Here is a 12,014-nt window from a genome sequence, read left to right as displayed (position 1 = left end):
TCTCTGTGCAGTGGTGATTTCTTGGAGTTTACCATTATAAAGCTCATTTTGCTAAGATTCTGTTGAGATAGGCCTTGGGGTCACAGGTTGTTTTAGTTACTGAAGTTTCTGTTGGGTTTGGAATGTGGATAGTGTCACATCGGGGCTGGTGTTGAGTAGCCCTTGCCTTGCACTTGGCAAACGGCCCTTATCTAAAGGGATTCAATTTCAAAACTTACCAAGAAAGCCCTTCTAGACACTGTTAGCTGAACAATTCTGAGCTTTCCCTGGGGACAAAGTAGAGTAGCTCTGATGCTTCCTCTGGTCTGTAATTCCACTTCCAGGAATTTAACCTAGAGAAACAATCAGATGTGAAAAAAAGATCTACGTCCACATGTTTCTTTGTAATATTATTTATAACAATTATTAAGAAAATCCAATTAATTAAATTATGAAACATTATGAAAGGAAATAGTTACACTTCTATTAAAAATCATGTCGAAGAGACGCAGAATAAAAAAAGCTTGAGTGAAAAATCTGGCTACAAACCATATACCTTGCTGTTCTGATTTTGTTTAAAGTACATCAGAAGGATAAACAAAAGACTTTATCTCTAAGGGATGCTGTTAGATTCATTTTATTTTTGTTATTGTTTCCCACAAACTCTAAATTGAATGCAAGGCTTTTGTACACAGACAAGGATGCATCATTTTAAATTACTTATTTTATCCATCAAAATGTAATGATCTACCAAATTCATTCTATGAAGCCAACATCACCCTAATACCAAAGCCTGCTAAAGATACTACAAGAAAAGAAAATTACAGACCAGTCTCTCTAATGAAAGTAGATGCAAAAGTCCTCAACATAATACTTGCAAACTGAATCCAACAGCATATTAAAAGACTTATATCCTTCAACAAATGAATTTTATTCTAGGTATGCAAGGGTGGTTCAACATATGAAAATCAATTTTGTAATACACCGCATCAGCACTTTGAAAGGGAAAACCATATGATCGTCTCTATTAATACAGAAAAGGCATTTGACAAAATCCAGCATCCTTTCTTGATAAAAATACTTTGAAAGGCAGGAATCAAAAGAAACTTCCTAAACATGATAAAGGGCATATATGAAAAACCCACCACTCATCAAACTCAATGGTGAGAGATTGAAAATTTTCCCTCTTAGATCAGGAACAAGACAAGAATGCCCGCTGTCATCTTGTGCTAGAAGTTCTAGCTAGAGCAGTTAGGCAGGAAAAAGAAATAAAAGGCATACAAATCAGAAAAGAAGAAGTAAAACTTCTGCTGTTTGCAGATGACATGAGCCTATATTTGGAAAATCCTCCCCAAAAACTATGATAAAGCTAATCAGTGAGTTCAGCAAAGTGGGGTGGATACAAGATCAACAGGCAAAAATCAGTAGGGTTTCTATACACTAGTAATGAGCAATCTGGGGAGGAAATCAAGAAAAAAAATTCCATTTACAATAGCAACTAAAAGAATTAAATACCTAGGAGTAAACTTAACTAAGAGTATAAAAGACATGGACAACTACAAAACATTTCTAAAGAAATCAGAGAAGGGGTAAATAAATGGAAAGACATCTCATGTTCATGGATTGGAAGACTAAATGTTAAGATGTCAGGTCTACCCAAATTGATCTACAGATTCAATGCAATACCAATCAAAATTCCCACAGCCTACTTTGCAGAAATGGAAAAGCTAATTATCAAATTTATTTGGAAGGGTAAAGGGCCTCAAATAGCCAAAAACATCTTGAAAAAGCAGAATGAAGTGGGAGGACTCATGCTTCTGGACTTTAAAGCATATTATAAAGCCACAATGGTTGAAACAGCATGGCACTGGCATCAAGACAGACATACTGATCAATGGAATCAAATTGAGAGTTCAGAAATAGAGACTTAGATCTATGGTCAATTGATTTTTGATATGGCTCCCAAGCCCACTCAACTGAGAGAGGACAGTCTCTTCAATAAATGGTGTTGGGAGAACTGGATAGCCATATCTGAAACAATGAAAGAGGACATCTGCCTCATACCCTATACAAAAATTAATTCAAAATGGATCCAAGACCTAAATATAAGAGCCAGTACCAAAAAACTCCTAGAAGAAAATATAGGGAAAGATCTAGTGCTAGGAGGTAGTTTCCCAGACCTTACACCCAAAGCACAAGCAATGAAAGAAAAAATAGATAAATGGGAACTCCTCAAAATTGAATACTTCTGTTTCAGAGGACTTTGTCAAAAGGGTGAAAAGGCAACCAACTCAATGGGAGAAAATATTTGGAAACCACATATCTGATAAGGGTTTGGTATCAAGAATATGTAAAGAAATCCCACAACTCAATAATAAAAAGGTGAACAGCCCAATTAAAAAAATGGGCAAAAGACATGAATAGACATTTTTCCAAAGAGGAAATACAAATGGCTAAAAAGCACGTGAAAAGATGCTCAGCTTTACTGCTATTAGGGAAATGCAAATCAAAAGCACGAGATATCACTCCACACCTACTAGAGTGGCCGCTATTAAACAAACAGGAAACCACAAGTATTGGAGAGGATGTGGAGAAATAGGAACACTTACTTATTGCTGGTGGGAATGTCACATGTACAGCTGCTGTGGAAAACAGTCTGGCGATTCCTCAGAAAGCTGAGTATAGAGTTGCCTTACAACCCAGCAATCCCACTACTCAGTATATACCCAGAAGATCTGAAAGCAGGGATGCGTACAGACACTTGCACACTTGTTCATAGCAGCATTATTCTCAGTTGCCTAAAGACGGAAACAACCCAAGTGTCCATCAACAGATGAATGGATAAACAAAATGGAATTTTATTCAGCAGTAAGAAGGAATGAAGTTCTGAAGCCCATGACGACATGGATGAACCTTGAGGACATTATGTTGAGTGAAATAAGTGTGACACAAAAGGACAAATATTGTATGATCTCACTAATATGAACTAATTATAATATGTAACCTCATAGACCTAAAATCTAGAATATAGGTTACTAGGGGATAGAATGAAGCTAGAGAATGCTGAGCAGTTGCTTAATATGTGCAGAATGTTTAGCTAGGTTGGATAGAGGTGACGGTAGCACGTTATTGTGAGTATAATTAACAGTGCTGAATTGTGAGTGAATGGGGTTGAAAGGGGGTAGTTTAGAGTCATGTTTGTCACCAGAAGGAAAGCTAGAGGTTAGAACTTGGGAATGCATAACACAGTGAATCTTGTGGTGGCCGATGATTGTGATTAACAATACAAATATTAAAAAGTTCTCTTATGAACTAGAACAAATGTACTCTATTATTTTAGTTAATCATAGATGGGTATTTGGGAGAAAAAGTACCGATTGCAAACTATGGACTATAATTAACAGTAATATCTTAATATTCTCTCATCAACAGTAATAAATGTACCACATCAATACTAGGGGTCAACAATGGGGGGGGATATGGAATATTTGGGGGTTTTCTCTTATATTTTTATTTTATATTATTATTACTGCAGTAATGAAAATGTTCTAAAATTGATTGTGGTGATGACTGCACAACTATGTGACAACTGGGAAGCCATTGATGGTATTTGAATATATCTCAGTAAAATTTCATGAAAATATATAAATGATCATTTGCATATGAGTAACTCAGTATATTGTAACTTTAGACAATATAGTCCAAACCTGCCATACTGTCAGAGTTTTTTGCCAAAAGAACATCTCCCAATTAACTATCCTTAGTTATTGATTCTACATTTATAGCTTACATTAATGTGGATTCCAGACTCCCTTACTGGTAAAGCTATGCAAAAGACAGAAATCCAACAGTTCAGTTTCTAGTTTTTCTGACTGCATGTCCCAATGGGAAATGACCCAATTATGTCATTTGCATCATTCTGTCAAGCCTGAAATATACCATAAGACTGCAGTTTGAGTAGTGTTTATCCCCATCTTTCATATTTTACCTTTTGCTTTATAAAACTAACCCCCCAAATATTGAACTCTAGACTGCAGATACAATCTGTAAGTGCCCTCTTTTTGGAGAGTTTTTTGCTCTTGCATGATGCTAAATTCTTTTATTTCTTTAATAAGAAGGAGAATTCATATCAAGACTCGCACTCATATGATAACCAAAGCAGAGTAAATGCTTGGTCAAAATGTCAAGTCAAGGAAAACTTCTATTCTCTTTAAATCTAGCGCATTCTTACATTATGTAGTGGACAATTTTGTAATCAGTCCGTTTTGACAATATCCGGGGTCAATCAGACCTTTTGCTTTCAGAGTCTCCTTTCCCCAACTTTGACCCCGTGTCAGAGGATGTGCAGCTTGTTGGGGGGGGAGCCTCGCCAGGGGAGTTTACCCTGGATGCTGGGTTGGGGAGGTGGATGGAGGGAGCCTGATGGCCCAGTCACTCGGTGACACTGCTCAGAGCAGTGAGTCCAGGCAAGTCTGCTCGACTTTTAGAATTGAGAACGTTTTTGAAGTGGCAGCGACAGAGACAGAAGGTAACTGGTCATCTTTTCCATTTTCTTTCCTGTTACATTGGAAGCTTCACTCTTGCTCTTTGCAAAGCCGGATTCCTCCGCTCTCTCATCGCCCTCTCAAGGACTCAAGTCCCTCCGTTTCCCGTTGCTCCTTCTCTTCTGCATTCCTTGCCTTTCTCTCCAGGATCCTTACTGTTGGCAAATAGACATAGAATGGACATTTGTATCCTAAAAAACAAAAGGAGAAAACCTCCCTGGGTGGTACATTCTCCACATAGCCCCTCGTTTTTCTGCTCCTCTCCTCAGCCAAATTTCTTGAAAGAGTTCCTTCAGTTCACTTTTTCAAAATTCAGACAAATCATTACAAAATATTTTAAGACTTACAAAGGGACTATATTGAACATCCATGTACCCAATATCTGGTTTAGGACAAGAATGTTGTCATTACTTTTGAAGCCCTGTGTGCTCTCCCCTCAGATGTACTCACTCTCCTTTAGTTAAGGGCTCGTCAAGCTCTTGCTTTTCCTTATAGCCTGACTTGTATGTGGCTCTAAGTAGTGAATAGCTTAATTTCGCCTATTCTTGAATTCAGCATACATGGACTCATATCTTATGTATTCTTTGCAACCTACTTTTTCAGCTCCAACTGTTGTAAATCATTCAGTTTTAATGCTGCATAGTTTCCCATTGTATGGCCACAACACAACTTATTTACCCAATGTACTGAGGGTGGACATTTAGGTTGTTTTCTTTCCCCCTTCTCTTCTCCTCTTTTTTCTGCTTCTTTCTGCCCCCTCCCTCCCCCACCCCTCCCTTCCTTCCTTCCCTCCCTCCCTCTATTCCCTTCTCCTCCTCCTCCCTCCTCCTCTCCCTCTTTCTTCTTCACTTGTATAAGCAATACTGTTATAAACACTTTATTTATATCAGTGTACACTTGCAAGGGTACATTTCTGGAGCATAGAGTAGGCATCTCTTGAACTTTGCCAAATAACATCAAATTGATTTCCAAGGGAGTTGTATCAACTTACAATCCTCCCAGAAGCCCCTAAGTGTTCTACTTGTCCACCATCCTGCCCTCACGTGATGTTATCACAGTGTGGAGTTGTCTGATGTACGTGTGTCCTTAGTGGTCTGCCTCTCCTCTTTCATGGACTGTGAGCTCCATGAGCGCAGGGAGACCATCTGCTGTTTCCCAGAGCCAGGCCCAGTGCTGCCATGTGATGCACCCAGTCGGTAATTGTTCAGGAATAATGGGCACGTTTTCAGAAGCTCCCCAGAACAGTTTTTGGCCAAGGCTCCAGAGTATCCTTTGCTTATGTTAGATATTATACCTACTTGATCTTCCCAGCCAATAAATGAGTTCGTGTTGTTAACTGTTCTGGAGTTCTTCAGAGAGTCATTTTTTTCTGTGCTTCTCTCCTTTGATGTGGTAAATAAAGGTAAGGCAGAAAACACGGATTTTTTTTACTTTCTTTACTTTCTGTGGCCAGACTTCAGCTGCCTCTGAGTGCTGGCTGCAGCGTGTCACATTACCTCTCACAGTAGCCGTGCCTCCGCCCTTTCCCACCAGCTCTTCCATCTGTCTCATAAGGGGTGGGCTCCCAGGTGGGCCCCTCTAGCAGCCAGGGCTCCTAGGTTTTCTCAAAACCTGACCCTGTATACTCTTCCAGCACTCGCATTTCTTACCTCCCTTTCATGGCTAATTTTCCGGAATGGTTGCTAAGAGGATGCATCTGGTATCCAGGTGTAATATTACATTGTGCCTTCCCACCTGTTGGCACCGTCTGGCCTCGTGTGGTTTAACAGCTATGTCCCACTCTCTTTCTTTACCTTTTCTTAGAGAAGGGGGTGTGGCTGTAATAGTAAGAAGGGCTGTTCCCTTGGGACATACGGGCAAAGCATGCTCCATGGCCAGGTTGGGCTTGGGACCTTACCTAACATGTCATGGATTTAATTGTAAGGAACCTTGTGGATGACATTTAAACTGAGATACAACAAAGTTTTCCTGAAGCCAACACTTATTTTTTTTACGTCTGTGTTTGTATGCAACTGACTCTGAATCCTAGGTCTGTCCCTTGTTAGCTGTGTGACCGTGGGTAAGTTAGTAAACCTCTCTGTGTCTTGGTGTGTTCTGTAAGCGGGGATATGAACAGTGCCCGTCTCCTAAGATGACAGTCAAGACATGGGAAGTGCTTAGGAAGGTGCCTGTGTTGGGTGGTATTGTTTTGCTTATTATGCTTTAAGCAAATATTAAATGATTTTTATAGAATGATAGCACCATTTTGCCACAATTTAAGGAGTAAAGACTTGATCAAGATTGGAAAAGAGACAGATAGATATTGTCTGAAGTTAAGACATTCCTTGTCTTTTCTAATTGTTTCTCAGAATAAACCCTATGACCAAGCATTTGTCCACTGATCTGTGAGGAAATACACGTTCATGTCCCTAGAGCCTTTAGTGATCGATTCATTCAATAGCCATCTGCACACCCCTCTCAGGTGGACAGGAAGAATAATTTGCCCCCTATAGCTACTAACTAGGTGTTTTTGGAGAGTCACTGTCTGATCCAGGGAGGGACTCTAAACCTAATGGAATGTAACTGTGAGGACTAGTTGTCATTAAAATCACAATTTGAATCACAGGTGGGGTTTTCAGTTTATAGCCAAATGTATCTCTGGCTTATCTTTTATAAGGAGTCTGGATTTTACTTCCAGAGAAGCCACTGGAAGGTTTCAAACATGGTAGGGATGTGAACAGATGTGCTTTTCTTCAAGATAATTCTGAGCTCAGGGAGAAGAATGGATTGGGAGGGAGTCAAACCTGGGGACAGGAAAACCAGCAAGACTTGTGTCGTCTGTCTTGATGAGAGCCAACGTGGGGATGGAGAGAAGGTGGGAATATGACAGAGACTGGGGAGCTGGAATGGACAGGACTCTGTGGGTTAGGTAGTGGGGGTGGGGAACACAAAGGGATGACCCACTGAGAGGATGGGGGGCTGTTTGTGGAGCTTGCAAAGATGATTGTTACCTTGGAGCCACTCTCTTGGCTTTGAGGTCCCTGAGGGACGGTCAGGTGAGAAATGCTGAGTAGCCAGTCATCAGCACGGAGAGACTGGGTGAAGTCACCTGGGGGGTGAGGTGGCCCACAGATGTGTGGAGGGAGAACCAGAAGAACCGAGATCAGACATTCCGGTTAAAAGGCAAGGTCAAGGAGAAGCCCACAAAAGAACCTGAGAAAGAACAATCGGAGAACTGAGAAGAAGGCTGGTGCCTGGATGCCCAAGGAAGACAGCTTTTTAAGGAAAGGATGCTTGGTAGTATAAAATCCTATGGAGAAATCTACAGACACAGAAATTGAAGCAGCTGTTGGATTTAGCAGCTTGGACACCGACATGACATTAGCCAGAAAGCTTTCAGGGGGACAGAGTGAAAGGTAGAAGGTTGTTGAAAGAGGCTGAGAGTGTGAGTGGAAATTTCCAACCTGTGAAGGGAAAGGAGAGTAGTGATAGGATGACGAGAAGGTTTTGTCCTTTTTCTTTGTTTTTAAAGACGGGAAAGATTTGAGCAGTTGTTCTCAAAGTATGGTCCACCAGCATTAGTGTCACTTGGGATCATGTTAGAAATGTTCATTCTTGGGCCTATGGAATCAGAAACCCTGGGGTAGAATGCAGCCATCAGTGTTTTATCATGGCTGCAGGTGACTCCTAGGCAGCTAAAGTTTGAGAACCACTGGACAGGGGTCCACTTATATGCTGGGGGGGGGGTGGGGTGCGGGAGCAGGCAGGCAGCCAGTCAAAGGGAGAAGTTGGAGGGAGGGGATATTTATAAAATGTGTGTCTGGGGTGGTCTGAGGGAATGTGACCTGGGACCAGTGTTGGCCCAAGGACAAATGTGGGTGCCCTTGCACTGAGAGCAGTGGGAGAGCAGAAATGGACAACTCTGGGTGCAAGGAGGGGCCTGCATTTGAGCATGTTTCTTCCTGGTGACTGGCTTTCTTGGAAGTTGGGGGCAAGACTGGGATCCTCAGGGTTGAATGGAGAAGGTTTCAAAGAGCTGTCTTGGGAAATGAGTTCGGAGCAGGCCAACCAGAGAATGGTTTGCAGAACATTCCTAGATGAAGGGGAGTCATTACGGCCTGGTTCCCGTGCCCAATGGGCACAGCTGGGACTGACTTCAGCACTTGGCAGCTAAGGAGATGTGTGTTAACAGGACAAAAAGGTTCTTTGTCCTTTCTTCTGTGGTACCGCTCCTGACGCCTCCCTTCATTGGGCTTCCATGAGATTACTTTGAACCATATAAAATGGCTAATATTAAACCAGTTTTGATGTAAACCTCAGCAATTTCTTAGTTTTACCCAACACTTTCTATGCATGGTTATTACTTTTTTTTTTTAAATTTTGTACTGTAATTGTTTCCAGATCCTTCACTGCACTTTCGGTTGTGAGTGTAGTGAGGGCAAAAACTGTGTGACCTTCATCCTTTTGTCCCTCAGACCTAGCTCAGTGCCTGGGAAGTCATGGCTCCACGAGTGGATTTTACTGACACGTGCAGTTTTAACTTAAGCCACTACATGCTTGAATTTCTCCAACCATTAATGGCAATGAGTCGTTCTTTCCTTAATCGTATTTGCGCAAGAGCATGTTACCTATCCCGCCAAATAACAAAAGGATGGCGAACTCCCAGCATGAGGACCAGGGTGTCCTTGCATGTTTGCTTGATGGTGTCGGCCGCGCCGGCGATAACCACGCAGATCACGAACTTACACCTGCAAGTCGCAGCCCAAACGCCTGGCTGCCGAGAGGATGAAGGTTTAGAATTAACAGTGTGGCGCGGTGCCAACGATCCGCGAGTCGGAGGGCCGCAGCTCGCTTCCCGGGCCGCTTCCTCCGTCCCCGGGGCAGGTGGCACCCCTGGCCGGGGAGGGCGGCCGGCGAGCATGCGGCGCCGCCGGGAAGCCGCGCCGGGCTGCTGCGGGCTCTGCGACTGCGGGGGAGCGGCCGGAGGTAAACGGGGGAGCAGACCGGCGGGTCCAGGTGCTGCTGCCTGGGGACGGGGGGCGGGGGTGGCCTCACTCGGCCTTTGTGGCGCGCTCGCCTTCCCGGCAGCCGCTCCTTCCTCCCAGGGGGGCGCGGGAGCTCCGGGAGCTGCAGGAGCCTGGGTGTGAGCTGCGCCCCTCGGCCGCGGACCCCCGCGGCGGGCGAGGGGAGGATGCAAGTTCCAGGTGACCGCAGTGGGATGCACATTCCTGACCCGCTGCGAGCCGCTTCCGCTTCCGCCGGGCCCGCGCACTGCAGCAGGCAGGCTCGGGGCTCTTTCCACCTCTTTCTGCTGGTGGGGGGACCCATCCGTAGGAAGTCATTGAAATGCAGAGCTGAGAAGCACTGCTGTCGTTTCCCCCTCCCTAGCTCCCTCCCTCCTTTTCTCTCAGTCGCGCCCCCTCCCCACTCCCTCAACCCCACCCATTCAAAAAAAAAAAAAAAACCTTTCTGGTGCAGAGGGAAACATATCTGCTGTGGATCATTTTTGTTTTATCGGAGGATGAGGTTTTGGCTGAGAAATGAAGAGATGGCTTTAGAAGAAATGGTGCAGAGATTAAATGCGGTTTCCAAGCACACTGGTAGGAGGAGCTGCTGATCTTAAATTATATATTCTTAAACTTGACAACATTTGTTGAATTTTAGGGAAATGCTTTTAGTTTTTTGTATAACAGCCTTCATTTTTCCCCCTAGCATTGCTAACGGGAAAGAAAGGATATGATGGGCAGTTGTCTGGTAACTGATGTGTTTCTCTTGACTGTCAGCCTGGTTTTATTCTGCCTGGAATGGTTAAAATAATTGCAAATTAGTGACACCAGCTTTCTAAGCCATCTATTGATTACAGATTTGTGTCCAAAACCATTTGTATCATCTAATCTGAAATCTGCTCATTCAACCTGCATGTCAGTTGCATTTGCAAAGCTAGCTATGTGGAAAGCATAAGTATTTTTCAGTTGAAAAAAAAAAACTGAACCAAAAGGTTTTTACAGCCTTGCTGTGGGGATAGTGGAGCTATCAGAAGCTCATTTCAAGGAGGGAAAAAATCAGGATTATTTAGGTGCTTCTTTTTCTCCACCAAATATAACTAAAGCCTAAGACAAATGTTTAAAAATGGTATGGTTAAGGAGTTGGAAGATAGAGTAATTGGACATCCATTTTCTGTGCTAATTAAAAGATTATGTAAAACAAGCTTTGAAGAGCAGTTCAAATTGATTCATTTAGATTTTTGAAAAATTGAGATGACAGCTTGTATCTTGCTATTGGCTTTTCATCAGTCACATCTGAGTTTTCATGCTGCATTATGCGGGAGAGAAAGAGTCAGCATTAACTAGTTTTTCTTGAAATGAAGAGGAGATGATGATATGCCATTAACAGTAAGTTGCCAGTTTTTTGCCTGAAACTGTCAGATTGTATATCATATACCATTACCTTGTTGTCTAAATAATACTTTCCTTGGAGATGAGAATTTTGTCAGTTGATTTGGGGTGGCATATCTTTCTTTCTGCTAAGTTGTAGACCTCAGTGGACTTTGAGAGCAAAGCAATGATGGACTCGGCCTAAACATCATAGTGTGGGTTGGTTTCACCAAGACTTTTGAAGACATTTGTTTTTTAATGATAATATTTGTGACTAAAGCTACTGGATTTATTGTATATGGGTCAAAAGAAAAGGTAAAATAAAGCCATCTTTATGCCATCTGTCCCCTTGCTGTTTGAGATGTAGCTCCCTATTTCTGAAACTTGAGTTTTGCTAGGTGCAGGGTTTGGCCTGTGGTGTGTGGTTGAGGACGAAGTGGGCTGCCGGGTTTGTAGAGGGTGCTTCAGAACTTGCCCCAGAGGTGGGAAAGGAGAAAGCCCTTGGCCAGCTCTTCATGCCTTCTGCATTTGGTTGGTGTCAGGATTAAGGAATGGGAACTGTTCCAAAGAGTGATGTCATTGCCCAGGTTTTTAGGGATTGAGGTGTGTTCAGGAGTGTGAAAGATGTATGTGCATTTTAAATTGTAGAGAGATGATCTCCGAGGAACAGTGATAATGCAAACCCCTTATTGAACGTGTATTGCCAGCCAGGCACTCTGCTAGGTCCTCTTTGTATTGAGCGTGATTTCATTTTAAGCAGTAACTCTCAGATGTGTATTCTTCTACACGTCTGTGCTGCTGAGAGTTGCAGATTTCACAGTGACTCTTTTAAATCTAGGTTAACAGATGCCCACTTTTATGAACACACAATATCGTTCCGTTAGGGAAGAGGACACCTCCCGCGTTCCGTACCCCGGATTACCTCCCATGGACACTGGCCTCTTCCTTCAGCACAGATCCTGTTTAATGCACGGTATGTGTGAGGGAGCCACTGAAAAGAGGTTGTTTATTAGGTTTGGAGACTGTACAAAGTGTAATGTAATAGTTATATATCATGTGGTATTGACACGGTGCCATCCAAGGAGCGTGGGACCTTCTTCCGCCTTCTCTTGTAGGGAAAAGGATAGAGGTCAGTAGA

The 12,014-nt window shown here is 42.8% G+C and overlaps 1 protein-coding gene across 8 annotated transcripts in view; it reads left to right on the top strand.

The window, feature by feature from the left end:
* Positions 1–12,014, top strand: part of MCF2L (MCF.2 cell line derived transforming sequence like) — a 334,795-nt gene that overhangs the window by 84,197 nt on the left and 238,584 nt on the right. For 3 of the 8 annotated variants that reach the window (XM_037799627.1, XM_037799625.1, XM_037799617.1), the window contains exon 1: positions 9,996–10,102. The exons of 3 other annotated variants lie outside the window; for them this stretch is intronic. In XM_037799627.1, coding sequence (XP_037655555.1) covers positions 10,024–10,102 — 79 coding nt within the window. In that variant the 5' untranslated portion in view covers positions 9,996–10,023. Of the gene's footprint in view, positions 1–9,995; positions 10,103–10,871; positions 10,895–11,825; positions 11,850–12,014 lie in introns of those variants that run through there. 2 more of the 8 variants (XM_037799624.1, XM_037799620.1) reach the window with 2 other exon arrangements.

The sequence above is a fragment of the Choloepus didactylus genome, chromosome 12, assembly GCF_015220235.1.
Source record: "Choloepus didactylus isolate mChoDid1 chromosome 12, mChoDid1.pri, whole genome shotgun sequence".
NCBI lineage: Eukaryota > Metazoa > Chordata > Mammalia > Pilosa > Megalonychidae > Choloepus > Choloepus didactylus.
This window is presented reverse-complemented; position numbering and strand designations above follow the sequence as displayed.